Here is a 16,850-nt window from a genome sequence, read left to right as displayed (position 1 = left end):
CCCATGATCCAACGTTTAGTCATTTGGAGCTCACTCGGGTACCATGCCATCCAAATAAGGACATGTGGGCGGAGCTAAGACATATGGCTCTCTGTTTACTCTTACAGTTGGCACCCTTGACTTCAACGACACATGCGACAAACGTCACGAATCAACCTGAATCTAATAAGATATACACTCTTTATTTGTGTAAATAAAATATATTTAAAAATTTTCAGTACTTCTTTACAAATCATGCCAGTCACTAATCACACCACAAACAACAATCCAAAAAGCCCCCCTTCAAGAACCGTTTAGCTCCACCCACTCAAATTTGCATTATGCCCGACACCCACTTTTGAGAACAGGTTTGGCTTATCTTTACAAAATCAGCGTCAAATATTATAATAATGCTGAGATTAGTAAACAATCCAGCCAATCAATCCCTCACATTGATTCTCTTGACTGACTAGACAGATTAACGTGTTCAGGAAGAAAGAAAGTGTTCTATTCAAAGTCTGGGCGTGGTCATGTCATAGAAGGCGGGGCTATGTTAATTCTGATCCAAGTGAAATTTGCTGTTATTTGTTCAGTCAGCATCTCATTGAGCCACTGTCACAAAATATATCTTCTGTATTCGCTTATCTTTTTAGATTTTATTTTGTATATTTATATCTCTTTACACTACCTGTGTGTGAAGAAATAAAAGAATGCTTGGACCCCGGCGGTTCGCTGCTTGTGGCTATAGATTATCATCTATTTATTGAATCTTCTTCTTTTCAACGCATTATTTCTGACACATTGTGAAAATCATGATAGCTGTTTATTAAATGTGACTACACACACACACACACACAAACACGAATACACATGACGCATCCATCCAGGAGGTCACACTCTGGAGCTGAGGGCCGCTAATCACTTCCAATTACGGATTCCTTCTTAATTATGAATTATGCATGAATTTTTAATTAATTTAATGTTCCAAAGGTTTTTTTCTGTTTTTTTTCCTCCCCCACACCAAGATCTCAATCTAATTACTGTGCGTTAAGCGGCTGAGTGGCGGCCCTGTCTCTGACCTCACGGCTGAACCCTGGGCGAGTGTCTCGCATCAATCTTGCTGTTGACTCACAATAACCCGACACTCGCGCTGCGACAGAGTTAAACAGCTCAAAACTTTGGGCTTGTTGAAGTGAAAAACTGTCAAAGTGCTGGCTCTTTAAGCGGCTTTAGAGGCAGCAGGAGTGTGTGTGTGTGTGTGAGAGTGTGTGTGGACGTAGGCTGTACTGCTACATCAACATCTCTTATCTCTATCTAATGATTAGTCTTTGTACTTCTCAGTGCCGCTCCAGGAGAAGCCGTAGGCTGCATGGTATAGCGCGTGGTCCTGCACTAACACACTTTAACAAGCCTTTAATGGCCTTCAAATGGTGATGTACACTACTCCTTCCCAGGTCTGCTCCTTTAATTGTCCCTACAAGATACATTTTAGAGGTTTAACGAGCCTCGTAACCTCGTGAAGGTTCAGGTGAGTTGGACGCAGGGAGAATTAAAAAAAAAAAAATCATGAAGAAAGAAGAAACAAAGGAGGGTCCATGGTTTTGCAGCTCAGCCTGCTCATAGAGGTCCAGTGGGATTTAGCCCTTGATGAAGTTGGTGATGCAGCAATGCTTTGGTAATTTTGTCTATCTCTTTTACCTCCTAATTTCTGCTCAAACAGATCATCACAAATTTGCGATGCAACCTGCAGAGAGCTTTGTGCTTTTTTATTTGGTGTAATCACAAGTATGGGATTCCCTTTCTTTCTGTGATAACTGTACTCATATTGATGTACGTGTATTGACTGGGATTCCGAAGCAAGCGTGTCGTAACGATGTCACACGACACGTCTCGGCCACGAATCTGCTGTCATATTGAAAAATCGCCGGCTCCTCTGAATACTCTGGTGAAATCCTGGTGGAACTGAACAGAGAAGCTTTTAAAGCTTTCATACTAGCACAGCCATCAACACCACTGCGCTCGCCATCTTGTGACTCGCTAGCTTCTGCCGTATCTCGTATAGCCACACTGCATTCTGGGAATTTGAGGCCAGAGTTTGCATCACTGATTCGATATCGATGGCATTAATATATGCGTTTAACATCACTGGAACATGGAGCGTGAGAAAGGAAGCTCTTTTGTTTTAGCAGAGAAACCTGACTTATATCTGAATTGTGACTATGTAGAAGGGGGCGGAGTCATCAAAGAGCATTTAAATTTTACAGAAACACGATTCCACCATGGTTTACAAAATCAGGAACAAGATGAAGTGTTTCGGCTGAACTAAAGTTGCTTCCAAAAATTGTATGAGCAATTTATCAGTAATCCAGGAAATATCTGAGAAGGAGATGCCCATGGAGAGCAGCATTTGAGACTCACCAGAGAGCTTCATTAGGAGGTCAGTAGCCGTCTTGGTGCTGATGTCGGGGCTGAAGAGCGAGGCGGCCGGGGTGGCCGTTCCTGGACCGGGTGGACTGGCGCTGATCCTGGGCAGATCCAGTGAGCTGCTGCTGCTGCCCGGTCGCTCTCTGACAGGCGGGAACGGCGGCGTCAGGGCGAGGTCCTGAGGCTCCTCTTTGATGTGTGCGTGATTGGAGGAGGGTTCGCCTGGGGCCTGGCACAGAGTGGGAGACGGCGAGGTGCCCGTGCCCGATGCCCGCTCAGCCTCGGCCTCCTCAGCGTCGGTGCACGGCTCCTCTTTGACCTTGAGCTCGCCCCGGGGGAAGTGCTGGTGGCAGCGCATGTGCAGCTTCAAGCTGAAGTGGCGTGATGAGGTGAAGGGACACAGCTCACACTGGAACGTCTCGCCCCGGTCCTGGTGCTGGTGCACCTGAAATCATACACATTTATTCACGGGAAAATTCTAAAATTCAGATTTTAAGACAGATGCGTCTTATAAATTTAGTTAAAAGGTAATTCTTATGTATTATTATAAATACAAATATTCTGTTAACTGGGAAGTTTTTTTTTCTTTTTTCATGTATAAATTTTCTCCCATGAATTTAGATTCTGTCTAAATGTTTCTTATTAAAAAGGAAAGGATTTATCTTTATCAAGAAATGGCTAAAACAGTAGGAAATAAAATAAAAATCTAAATGTTTAATGTACAAAATATGTAGATTTCTTTTAAATAAATAAATAATAGTTTTTTAATAATAGTATTTCTCCCACCAGAAATGGTTAGTAATGTTGAATTATATATATAAAAAAATAAAAATAAAAAATAATAATAATGACATTTAAGATAATGTTCAATATTACTTAATATTATTCAAAAATAAATAAAAAAAAGTCAAATCAAAATACTGCAGATTCTGTAATATTAATATTGAAATAGATTTAAATACACCTTCAATTTATTTCAGTTATTTTTCCACCAGAAGTTTCTTGCAATTTCGATATGTTAAAATTTCTAATTTTTTTCTAATTAATTTCTAATTTCTATAGCATTGATGCTATAGTCAGTATTACTTACAATAATCTTTAAAAAATAAATAAAAGGAAAAAAAAATTCTGTATGTATATTTAAAAGCTGTAGATTCTTACAATAAAATAAAAATCAGAAAAAGCGTGTAGTGTTTATTTTTTCAGTGATCTTAAGTGAATCTCACCTTCATGTGCGACTTGAGATTGTCTTTGCGAGCGCACCGGAAGGGACACAGAGGACACTGGTGGCTTTTCAGCCCGGTGTGAATCACCATGTGTCGCTTCCAGTAGCTCTTGCGTTTGATGACCAGGCCGCACACGGGGCACTGGAAGGGCTTCCCGCTGTCCTCTGGTGAACCTGCGTGGGGAGGAAAAAAGAAAGAAAAGAAATATTAGCTATCAGACCATAATCTTTACGAGTGTGACACCGCTACCTGGCGGTGAGGCAGTAAAAGTGCTATCACAGTGCCTCTGGAGAAACGTCTCTCGTGTTGACGAGGCTGTGAAGTCGTTCCGTTCCGGTTTGTCGTTAATTGTTATTGGCGATATGAACGGCTGCTGGAAATACAGGGTGGGTGTGGTGCTAAACTTCCCCATGCTGCCTGGATCGCTCTTCATCTGATTGGTGCGACGGAGGCTCACGGCGAGCTCTTCAGTGGAGCAGGAAGATGATTATTGTTGTTGGCTCGGTATCCGGTGCACATTAGAGCTCGATTGGTCTTATTAGAAGCTGGCATGATTGCATTAGAGGCGGCTTCATAAGTATTCCAGTCGCGTGGCTTGAAAAACATCTGGTAATCAGTGTTTGGCGAAATTGCCGCGCTCAGCCGTTCATTGACCCGGAGTGTAAAACTTCCAGGCTCCTATTTGCGACGATAAACCGCCATCTGTGGCCCGACCTCGTGCTGCGACGAGATCGCCGTGGAAACTGAAGCGTCTTCCACGCTCGTAAAAAAAAAAAAAGAGAAAGAAAAAGGCTTCGAATATTAGATAATTCTCGCTGGTTTATACTGAAGACAGTCAATCGTTCCAATTATTAGTTTATTAACATTTGTACATATTCATGGCTTCATCATTTGGAGAGCGAGGACGGTGGAACGATGGCGTCTCTGAAGGTTTGATGTTCTCCTCTGGCCTTCTGCAGAGTGGGAACACAGAAGGCTGCGTCGCATCTGAAGAGCCTGACCTACATTCCTGGGGAATCTGCTGAGATGGACTTCGTTAACACACACACACACACACACACAAACACACACACACAGCCACTGTTTGGCAGCTGAAAGGGAGAGAACGTAGCGGTGATCGAACAAAACCTCAGTATTTCCATAAAGAACACGTAGAACTGCTGATATGCTGAAGATTTCTACTAATTTCGATGTTGATGCAACGTTTATGGAAGGAGTCTCCAGTGTCAGAGCTTTGGAAACGTTTTCTAAGGCTTCTTCTTTCTCAGTAAAATGGCAATAAAATGAGAGAGAGAGAGAGAGAGAGAGAGAGAGAGAGCAAGAGAGAGACAGAGAGACTAGTGTGAGAGCAACTCTTTCCAGCTGATCCACAACATGAACTATACAGAGAGGCCCAAAAAATGTATACACACTTCAACATGAACAGAATTTTGGCAGCAGTGTGTAGTATTCTATTTCCTCTAAAGATGTCAGAAGTCACATCAACGTCGTGATCATGTTACCATCAGAAGAGAGACAATGGCGGAGGCATGCTTGACTTTCGAGCGACACAAAAATTATATAGGGGATGTGGTAGCTTAGTGGGTAAGGTGTTGGACTGGACTAGCGTTGTGAGTTTGAATCCCAGGTCCACAAAGCTAAATTTGAAGTGTTAGTGTAAATTTGGAAATGTGTGTGTTCAACAACAATGGCGACGTGTGTTTGGAACAGAAACACTAACAATCACACAAATTCCTGAAGTTGTTCATATGAAATCAGACGTGTCTAGATGTTAATGGTGAGCACCGAATGTGATTGCATCATTCAAACATAACTTACAGCTACCCTTAGATCTTCATATTAAAATTGTTATGCATATATATTTGTGTTGAAGTGTGTATACATTTTTGGGCCCCTCTATACATGTTTAAATTTCGCTTTCTAATAAAAGATATAAGGTAAAAGGAGTAACATCGTTACTCCTTTTCAACAACACTGTCGCTGATTAATTTCCTCTAACGCACGCCTGTAAGCATTGTGCTCCTTACACATAGGCACCGTGAGCACCACAGTCACCTCGGTTCACACACACTATTCCCTCATGGCGTATCCACAGCCTCAGGTACAGTTACAGTAATGTGTAATTATGCGCAGCGGATCTCGGTGCGCCACTGGGTCGTGTAGAGCTCGCTAAAATAAGAGCCTACGTTCGAGAAAACGCTCGGCGGAACAAAAATATCGGTTTACGAGCTGACAAAAGAGTTGCGAGCTGTTTAAATGGCTGTTTAGGTTTATAATACGTGGAATAAAGTCAGAGTGTGTTGTCAGAGAGAGCTTTATAGACAAAAAAAACCTTCGGTAAAACACTTACATTAAAGCTGTCATTTCTGGCCAAAAAAAAATAAACATCATGTATATATATATATATATATATATATGTTGCTTGATCGAGAAATTATTATTATATTTATAATTATTATATATAATATATTTTATTATTATAAAATATTATATTATAATTATAATTATAATAAATATTTTTATTTACTCTGTGCTCAAAGTGGTCTGTCTGTCTGTCTATATTGCTTAGTGGTTAAGGTGTTGGATTACTGATCAGAAGGTTGAGAGTTTGAATCCTAGCTCCACCAAGCTGCCACTGCTGGGCCCCTGAGCAAGGCCCTTAACCCTAAGTTGTATAAAATGAGATAAATTGTAAGCTGTTCTGGATAAGGACATCTCCAAATGCCAGAAATGTAAATGCAATATGTTTCCTTTTCACCGTCACTATTTGTGGGCTTGCTTACAAACTACTGCTACTTTTTAACATTTAAAACTTTCGAGGAATTTCGAGGAAATTAGAAATAAGGAAACAGGATGTGCTGATACAGGAACAATATTCAGTGATGAAATAGTGAAGAAGCAGAGCTAGAAGTCCAAGTCTGCAGGACTTTTTCTTTAGTGCGTTTGTTGCAAAAATTGTATCTGCTATGTATTTATTTTTCTTACATTTGTGATTAACTCCTTGTTCAGTTTTGTCTTTGTTGAACGTTTACCCACAATGCATTGCATCCTACTCATCATCCACAGGGTTTTAGTGCTTGCTGAAGATAGTGATGCAGCAGCCCTTTAGTACTTTTGTCTCTGTAGCTATCTAACCTTCTCCTCTCTCCTCATAAATGCTGTGGAAAACTGCTTGAATTGGTGAAATAACCAGCACTGGATTCTCCTCCTAGTTAAGACACGTGTGATGATTTTCTATAATTGTTGTACTCATGTTCCACACGTGACTGGAGGGAAAGAAGGCTTTGGATGAACGTGTGTTGTGATGTCACATGACGGGTCTCAGGTAAAATCTGCAGAAGATCTGCTGTTGTTTAAAGCACTATAGCACAATGCACCAATAAATGATCAATAAATGATTTTTATACTTTTATTGATTAAAGAACTCAGCTGTCACGTTTTAGCAGTCGATCCAGCCTCTCTTCTCTATCTTAAAGATATTTAAACGTAAAAAACACAACAAGAAAAATCCCAGTGTTACACAGAAATCAGAAACTCCTCTATCCTTAAAGTAACAGCGCTAACACTGGAGACTCCTTCCATAAATATTAAATAATCTCCTGACTGAAAACATATATTTTTTTATGGTTAAATACCATTTTTGCACGTTCTAAGAGCTTTGCTATAGAAACGATAACGTTGATGCTTTCTGACCAATCAGAATCAAGAATTCAAACATGAAGCACTTGGTAGAAAAACATTTCTAACATTTGAAGCGAAAAGCAAAGACGTCAAAGCATCGATGAGAGTCTGTAAGAGAAGCACTTTCCAGACAAGCATTTATCACACAGCGTGAGAATTTCCAGATGAAATTAGGTCAGTTTACATTTTTATATCGACTTCTCATTAATGCAGTTGGAAAAAAAAAAAAAAAAAAAGTCTGGCACTGTTATGGCCAGTCGAATCCTGTATGTAAAAGATGAGCAGCTTTTCCGTTCTGCTTAAACAGGTCAACTTGTTCGAATACCTTCACTGATTCACACACAGGTGATTTTATGCAAACAAGGACGTCTTTGGCCAAATCGCCTGCTGTCAGCCGTCATTACAGCGCATTAAAGGAATTGTTTACATACATCTGCCACAGTGAGGACAAGCTGTTACCTGCTTGGCTGCTGGGCTTGGTGCGTCCCTTGGGGGCAACGGGCAGCAGAAGCTCCATGCTCTGGTTGGGCGTCGGAGCCTTGTGGTTCCTGTCTAGCTGCGGTTTAGAGTCCTCGGTGTTGGCCGTCGCCAGCTGCGGCTCTTTTTTATCGGCCAGCATGTTGCCGGCGGCCCGAGCCGCCACTTCTTTAAGCAGTGCTGCTGAGGAGGTCATGGAGACGAGAGAGAGGAAGGGGGCGGATGAGGGTGGCTGCTGCGGCTGCTGCTGATGCTGGCTGCGCTCTGACACTTTCTTGGAGAGTGCGGCGAGTGTGGAGCTGGCAGACTGCGAGCTGAAGGGCGACGCGAAGGAGTCGAAGCGCACAGAGTCGTCCGAGCGCCCTCCGAGAGGCGGCACCGAGGACGAAGAGGAGGATGAAGAAGAGGACGAGGTGACCGAAGAGGAGGACGAGGAGGAAGATGAAGAGGTGGAGTTCTTGTCCTGGAGAACGGCGTTGGCTGCTGCTTTCAGTTTCTGAATGGCCGAATCAGGAGACAGGCTTCCGGCCGGCGGCCATTTTTCAGCCATTCCGACCCAAACAAAGCCAGTGCTGCCCGAGCTGGTGGGCTCGGCCGGCCCGAACGGGTCTCCAGGCTCTTGCTTTACCACGGGCCCTGAGGCGGGCGAGGTGGAGGAGGAGCTGACCCCGTTGTTACTGCTGTTGGCAAGTCTGCGTGCAAGGGCGCTCAGCTGCTGGGCGTGATGAGAGGACGGAGACAGCGCCAGACCTGCAGGTGGAGACTCCGCCCCTCGGCCCACACCTCGCCCAACCAGCTCCCCCGATTCCAGCTTGACTGAGCCGGACTCCAGGAGTCTGCGCAGATTGCTGCTGAGCGGTTTGGAGAGACCGTGAGCCGAGTCGCCATACAAAGATGACACCATGGACGACAGCGAAACAGAGGACACCAGGGACATGTCCTGTGCGGACAAGGTGCGTGCGTCAAGCCCCAGCAGCTCCAGCGACACCCGTTGACTAGGCGTAGCGCAGCCCGGAGGACTTCCGGCCAAGGTGGCGCGGTCCGGCCGTGCCCCGTCCTCCGGAGACACCCGCGGGTCATCCTGCACATCACCGTAGGACGACGTCGAAGGACTGTCGGAATTGTTCCCAAACCAGCCGTCCTCCACCACCGAGCTGCCCGCTAGCGCCCCGTCCTCAGCTGGCTCTGCATCTGCAAGACAGCACAAGACTGATTTTACACACAACTGAAACAAAACACAGCAAGAGAATAAGGAGCACTACATCATTATCGAATATTTTTAATTGACTTAAAAAGCTGCAATCATGTCACTTTCCTCCCAGTGAATGCCTTTAATCTCCATCATAAATAAAACAAAATATATAAATATCAGAATTTCCCCTTAAATCGACCGCATGACATTTTTTTTGGTCGAACATTCTCATCAAGGTCACCGTGATCGTTCCGAGCGTGCACCCAAAAAAAAAAAAAGTGACACTGAAAACTCTTCATCAATGCGCAATTCACTCAGTTCTCTACCTTTTTTTTCTCTTTTTAACCATTTTTTTTTCTTCCCAGGGTCTAAAGGAGCCTGGTGAAGGGGTTACCATGGCGACGGGCTCTTCGGGGAGGCTAGACAGCAAAGATTAGGGTAATGGAGGTTACAGAACCGCATTAATATTCATGAGGCTGCAGATACCACCGGGGAGCCAATAAGGATAGGGTTAAGGTCACCAAGGGTCATTAATATACACTTCATGTATCAATATTCATAAGCAAAACATTACAGCTTGCCAGACAAGGGCGAACAAAAGAAAGTGAATATTCCTGATACATATTAACAAAACCTTGTCGAGAACATGTCAAGAAAACACAACAGCCAGTGGATCTGAAACATGTCAAAACTTATCACTGAGGTCTTTGTTTTGGTTTTTTTTTTTTTTTATCATTCTCCCTCCACTTCCGAGTGTATGGTTACGTTAACCGATTTAAATGGCACCACCTCGGCAGGGGCAGACAGATAATAAAAAGCTGTGGCAGCACAAAAGGTCAGTGCACCTCTGACACTGGAATATGATCTGTAACAAAAAGGAAAAGCAAGATTCATTTGAGCGCTGTGTCCTCTGTATCGCGGCCTCCCTCACCTCTCCGACCTCGACATAAGCCCTGCGAGTTCTTCTCTGTTTACAGGGAAAAAAAAACAGCAAAGTCGTTGCCAGGCAACCTCGCCCTCGGCGACCCGCCAGGATCGTTACAGTCGACGCGCATCTGGCCGGCATGGCTGACTGGAGGAGGGAAGGGTGCGTGAGCAGGGTTGCCTTGACCTCCTGACCTGCGCTGATCAAAATTATAAATTTCTTTAGGTCTGTATGTCGAGTGAGAATTCGATGCGTCTCTGTGCTTTCTTAAGATGAAGACTAGACATCAGAGCCGGAACATCCCCCTGTTTAAAACTTTCTGCTGTCGCTGTGACTCTTCTCTCAAACCAAAAACCTTCAAAACCATACAGACCTTTAAAGCGTTCTCTGTACATATCTAGAACAGTCCATGAGAGCACAAACTGAGATGTGGTGGTATAATGCCTCCACTATTATGTTGTAACTGTACCACGTGTACACGTGCGCAAGTGAGGTGCCACACGACCGCTACAGCTTTTAGTTGATGGCTGAAGACTTTTATGCCCTTCACTGAAAGAAACATTATGCTAGCCACCTTCAAGACCTTCATCACACATCTCTGACCTGAAAACATGTCTATAGTATATATATAAAAAATAGAAATAAATAGATCATTTTTATATAATAATTGCAGCTTGTTGAATATTTATTTAATTCATTTTTAGGATAAAAGTGAAAAGATATAGCCTTAATCATACAACCTCAGGAAACGTACTAGTTAGTATTTATTTGTGAGGTAATAATCAATCATACACTGTGTAATAAATAAAATAAAATAAAATAAAATAAAATAAAATAAAATAAAATAAATAGCTGTGGTGTAAGAGGAATAAACCACTGATCACATTCCAGAAGGGGTTTATTTCTCTTTCAACATAATGCAGGTTAACATTTTACTTTTTAACCATTTATAGCTACATACACTGTGTAATAAATAAATAAATAAATAAATAAATAAAAATAGATAAATAAATAATAATAAATAAATAAAAATTCAAAAATAGCTGTGGTGTAAAAGGAATAAAACATGTCAATTTGACCAAAATTACAATTTTTTTTTACTGCAGGACTTTTATCCGTTTATAGCTATGTTAGCTTAACAGTCGTTCCCTCACCAGCCTCTCTCCAAGTTAACGAGACAAAACGAAAGGCAGCTTGTCATGTTACTGAGAAACCTGGGAAAGTCCTGACTCACTACAACAAAGCACTGATACTGGAGACTTCTTCCATAACTGGCAGAGAGTATATGAAGAGCAAGTCCCTGTGAAGCCCTGCGAGTCTCAGTCTTACTCTAGAAACTGTAACATTAAAATATGCGCATTCATTTAAAGCATTCGCCCAATCAGAATTGAGGAAATATGGCTCATTTAAATAGACATGATTAAACATGGCGGATTTGCTCTTATGTGACATGAGCATTCAAACCAACAATCAAGCAGCTTCACAGAGTGAACACACACACACACACACTTTCATCACTCTCCAGCGTAACATTCTGCTGCTGAAACAAGACACAGGAGTTTACACCAGCGGCTGTGTGTACAAACATGGAGTCTCACAACGCTCGTCATTCTGATACCAAGAGCAGAAGAGGGCGAGTGTGTGTTTAAGACGGATCATCAGTGTGTAAATGCGTGTGTGTGTGGGTGTGTGTGTATGTGTTTTGATGTTGACGAGTGGCGTGGAGCTGAAGATCACCTGAGCGTTGCTTGAGTTCACCACGCGTGACCTGCTTCCATGTGACAGCGGCGAGGATGGCCGCTAATGGCCCTAATGTGGTTAGAGAGAAATGGCTAGATTGCTGACCCAAGGTCTCAGAAGAAGAAATATACACACACACACACACCAAGTATGCAAAATACACACACACACACACACCCCAAACACAAGCGATACACATACAATACACACAGCCCGAATGGACCGCTGTAGTGTGTTATGTTAAGCAGCATTACACACCACAGCACCACTACCCAGTCTCTCTCTCTCTCTCTCTCGCTCTCTCTCTCTGTGGGCAGTGTGACATTTCCCAAGGTCACGACTCCAGTTCCACTTCTGCATGGCTTTATTTCAAACAGCCCTCTACATACCCGTCTCTCTCTAACTACTTGTCTGTCTCTCTACCTACCTGTCTCTACCTACCTGTCTGTCTCTCTCCAACTACCCATATGTCTCAAGTCTGTCTGTCTCCAACTACCTGTCTGCCTCTCTCCAGCTACGTGTCTGTCTCTCTCCAACTAAACATCTCTCTGCAACTTCCTGTCTCTTTCTCCAACTACCAGTCTGTCTCACTCTATCTACCTGTCTGTCTCACTCTACCTACCCATCTGTCTCACATTTCCTACCTGTCTGTCTGTCTCTCTCTCTACATGTCTCTATGCAACTACCTGTCTGTTTCTCTACAAATACCCGTCTCTATCTAATTACTTGTCTGTCTTTCTCCAACTGCCAATCTCTCACCAGCTACCTATCTGTCTTTCTACAACTACCTGTCTATCTACAACTACCTGTCTGTCTTTCTCCAACTACCCATCTCTCTCCAATCTACCTGTCGGTCATTCACCAACTACCTGTCTGTCTCTTTCTAACTACCCATCTCTCTTCAACCACCTGTCTGTCTCACTCTACCTACTTGTCTGTCTCTCCAACTACCTGTCTGCCTGTGTCTACCTATCTGTGTGTCTCCAAATACCTGTCTGTCTTACATTTCCTACCTGTCTGTTTCCCTCCAACCACCTGTCTCTATCCAATTACCTGTCTGTTTCTCTCCAACTACCTGTCTGTCACTTTCAAATTAACTGCCTCTTTCCAACTACCTGTCTGTCTCTCTCCAACTACCTGTCTCTCTCCCTTACCCATCTCTCTCCATCTATCTGTCACACTCTACCTATCTGCCTTTCACTACCTATCCATCTGTCTCTAAATTCTTGTCTGTCTCCCCACCTACCTGTCTCTCTCTACATACCTGTCTCAATCTCTCTCTCTACCTGCTTGTCTGCCTCTCTCTACCTACCCATCTCTCACCATCTATCTACCCATCTCTCTCAACCTACCTCTCGGTCTACTCTCTCTCTCCTCCTCAGTCTGCTTCTTGCTCATTCTCTCCCACTTTCCTTCATGCACTCTTTCTCTCTCCTCCTCTTCCTTTTCTCTCTTTTTCTGTCTCTCTCTCTCTCTCCCTCTCTTCTGCACTTGCTCTTTTCTCTCCGTCTCACACTTTCCCTGTCTTTCTTTCTCTCTTTCACACTTGCTCTTCTTTCTCTCTCACTGTCTCACACTCTCCCTCTCTCTCTTTCACACTTGCACTTTTTTCTCTCTCCCTCTGTCACAAACATACACTCTCTCTCTCTCTCTCTCTCTCTCTCTCTCTCTTCCTCACTCTCATTCTTTCTCTCTCTCTCACTGCCTTCATCTCATTCATGCCCACTACTTCCTTCTGTCTATACTCTCTGTCCTGCCCCTCTCTCCATCTATCTACTTAAAGCTTGCTCTCTCTTTCTTTTCATGCTCTCTCTCGCTCTCTCTCTCACTCTCTCTGACTCATCCTCTCCCTTGCACTCTCTCCATTTCCTTCTTGCTCACTTGCTCTCTCCCTTTTTCTCTCTCCTCTCTCACTTTCTGTCCTTTCCCTTTTAGTCATGTTCTCTCTCTCTCTCTCTCTCTCTCTCTCTCCTATGCTGTCCGTTTCTCACGCTGTCTGCCCCTGCCCTTTTGTCTCTCTCCCAGTCTCACTAACAGCAGAGCGACAGGTCACATTTTATTTCCTACACTAGTTCCTGAATCTTCTAAAAGCAACAAGTGACGCACAACTATTCTTCACAACACACACACACTCTGTCTCTTCCATCAGCCTGAACATAAGAAAACTCAGTTATTAGAAGAAACTGATTGGACAGTAGAACTTTTTTTGCCATTTCTTTCCTTTAATAACTAACACTATTATTAGTGTCCACTCCTGTCATCTCTCTCACAGCGATTTCTGACCCCCAGCTATATGAGAAGCTGTTAGACGCCAGTCGGTGTAGATGTCCAGGCCGTTTAGCAGCGGTCAGGTTGAATCTCAGCGTCTTGACTCCCGTCTCTGCAGCTTAGGGCTGCTGTCCCTCCTGCCTGCTACTGCTGCTCCTGCGCTCATAGTGACCTCGCGCTGGCTGACACTCGCCTCCTGTTTACACCTCAGACTCTCTCTCTCTCGCCCAAAGACACGGCATTACACAATTTGCAGGAACAGTCCACCTGGAGCGACTCTGGGTTAAGCGCCTCGCTCAAGGGTACAGAGCTGCTAGCCGACGGCCAGAATCGAACCTGTGACCTCCTGAGTCACAAGAAAAAAAAAACTAAATCATATCAACTCTACAAAATCGCAGCATTGGGTGTAGTGGGACATCACAGTGTGAATTTCTGCTCTCGCGGCAGCACATTCCCACAATTCCCAGTCCCGGACTGGAGTCGGTAAACACTACACGGTACCATGATCCTGTTTCACCAAGCGTATCCGGAATCTGATATCTCTGACATCTAATCATCATTAATTCAGATACAGAAATATACAGAAGTGTAATTATAACAGATCTCAGAAAACGAATATTTACAAATATTAAACTAACAGCAAATTACTCAGAAAAATAATAATAAATCTAATGATTTTCTATTGCCTTCTAACGGATATAATCACCGCAAGGACATTATTAAAATGATCTATGCATTATATTAGGCTCCGCCTCCCAATATGTGAAAGAAATGTACAAGGTATAATCCCTTGTAAAAAAAAAAAACATCTCTACTTTCTTCCTAATTTGGTCATCATTTGCATATTCCCACCCACAATCAATTAAATTAATTTGTGTAGCACTTTTAACAATAGTCATTGTCTCAAAGCAGCTTTACAGAAGTATAGAAACATAGAAAAAATAATAATGTTTACAGTTAAGTTACTATTTATCTCTGACATTTATCCCTAATGAAAAGCCTGAGGTGACTGTGGTGAGGAAAATCTTCCTGAGATAATATGAGGAAGAAACCTTGAGGCTCAGAAGGAAACCTCATCCTCACTGGACAGTAAATAATGTAAAAGTAATTAATGTCCTTTCTTCAACAGTTTATATTCATATGCAGTTGTCAGGAAGCTTGACGGATATCGTGTACTTCCTCTGAAGTCGATCCTATCACTTAACCAGCTTGTAATTTCTGACCTCTAACTAAAACAACAACAACAACAACAACAACAACAACAACGTCTTTTCTACATAGAAACTCAGGACTTGCCCCCCGAGTTCAGCAAGTGACCACAAATCAACATGGCTGCTCAGAGTAAACAAAGCAGCACTTCTTGCCTTTAACAGAGTTCTGAATTCATACTTCACAGAGTTAAATCAAACACTTTACGTGTTAAAAAATGTTAAGCCTCGAAGCTTAAACACTTAGCTGCTCAATTATGTTATTAGAAAATGTTGGAAAGGGGAAAATGAGGCGTTCTGATAGGACTAGGGTTCTAGGATCCTACACAGAACCTTCAGGGATTACCTCAGAGGGACAAGTGACCTTTTTATGTTTGTGGTAAGTGGAAAATTAAGTGTAAACTATGTGTACACACACACTATTTATTCTATCATTGTACAATTTTACTGCATGATTTCATCCTGTATATTACTGCAATCTGAAGTTAAAGTTGTATCCTTCTCCAAGGGGAAATAAAATCAATATATTGTACAACAGCCGAAAAATCTCTCAATCATTGTTTAGGCTTTAGTGCAAAAGTGGAATATTTTGCCTTATGTTCTGATATGATTGTGGTCTTTTCCTGAGAGTGTTCAGAGCGAACTCTTCTCACCAGATCTCTCCTGACTGCTAAAGACGAGCTTAGCCATAGTCAAGTCCTCAACAGTGGAAAGTGTCCAGCATCCAGTATGAGACCATGAGGGAATACCGCTGCCATGACGGGGTGTATTTGGTCTGCAGTAATGTTTAGTAACATCCACATGTTACTAACATGTAACACATGTTAGTAAGCTAGGCTAACAACCAACCCTAGCCGGCCGGCACTCCCTTCCATCATCTTGTCCAACGTCTGCTCACTGGATAATAAACTGGACTACATCCGACTCCAGCAAACTACACGGCATGAGTTCAGAGACTGCTGCGTCTTTGTTTTCACGGAGACGTGGCTCAGCGACAGAGTTCCGGACGCCGCCATTCAGCTAGCCGGACTAACCGTGTTTCGTGCCGACAGGAATGCAGCTCTGTGCGGTAAGACTCGCGGTGGTGGCGTGTGTGTTTACATCAACACGGAATGGTGTAAGGACTCTGTGCTTGTGTCTAACTACTGCTCATCGGTAGTGGAGTTTGTAACTGTTAGATGCAGACCTTTTTATTTACCCCGGGAATTCACCACTACTCTCATTATCGGAGTGTACATTCCACCCAGCGCTAATGCTAAGGAGGCTCTGTGTGAGCTGTACGGAGCTATTAGCGAGCTGCAGAATGCTCACCCCGACGGACTGTTCATCATCGCCGGAGATTTCAATCATGCAAATCTCAGAACAGTGCTCCCTAAATTCCATCAGCATGTGGACTTTGCTACGAGAGGGACGAACACGCTGGATGTTGTTTATTCAAACATTCCCAGCGCGTATCGTGCGGAGCCCCACCCCCACCTCGGCTACTCAGACCACATCTCTGTTATGTTGATTCCAGCATACAGACCACTCATCAGACGCTCTAAACTGGTTCTGAAACAGGTTAAGACCTGGCCAGCAGGAGCCATCTCTGCTCTTCAGGACTGTTTTGAGTGCACTGACTGGGACATGTTTAGGGAGGCTGCAACCAACGGCGACTCTATTGACTTGGAGGAACACACGGCATCAGTGACCAGCTACATCGGGAAATGCATCGATGACGTGACCGTCTC

The 16,850-nt window shown here is 43.3% G+C and overlaps 1 protein-coding gene across 3 annotated transcripts in view; it reads right to left on the bottom strand.

Annotated features, from left to right (window-relative positions):
* znf827 (zinc finger protein 827) overlaps positions 1 to 16,850 on the bottom strand; it is a 100,620-nt gene that overhangs the window by 54,681 nt on the left and 29,089 nt on the right. For all 3 annotated transcript variants that reach the window (XR_009203522.1, XM_058378710.1, XM_058378701.1), the window contains exons 2-4: positions 7,770 to 8,978; positions 3,630 to 3,802; positions 2,398 to 2,848 (exon numbers count right to left, since the gene is read on the bottom strand). Coding sequence is in view for 2 of the 3 variants with exons in the window: in XM_058378710.1 (XP_058234693.1) it covers positions 2,398 to 2,848; positions 3,630 to 3,802; positions 7,770 to 8,978 (1,833 nt within the window). In the remaining variant the exon portion in view is untranslated. The remainder of the gene's footprint in view (positions 1 to 2,397; positions 2,849 to 3,629; positions 3,803 to 7,769; positions 8,979 to 16,850) is intronic.

Source organism: Hemibagrus wyckioides, linkage group LG03 (assembly GCF_019097595.1).
Source record: "Hemibagrus wyckioides isolate EC202008001 linkage group LG03, SWU_Hwy_1.0, whole genome shotgun sequence".
Classification (NCBI taxonomy): Eukaryota; Metazoa; Chordata; class Actinopteri; order Siluriformes; family Bagridae; genus Hemibagrus; species Hemibagrus wyckioides.
Note: the sequence above shows the minus strand (reverse complement) of the source record. Positions and strands in the feature narration are given on the sequence as shown.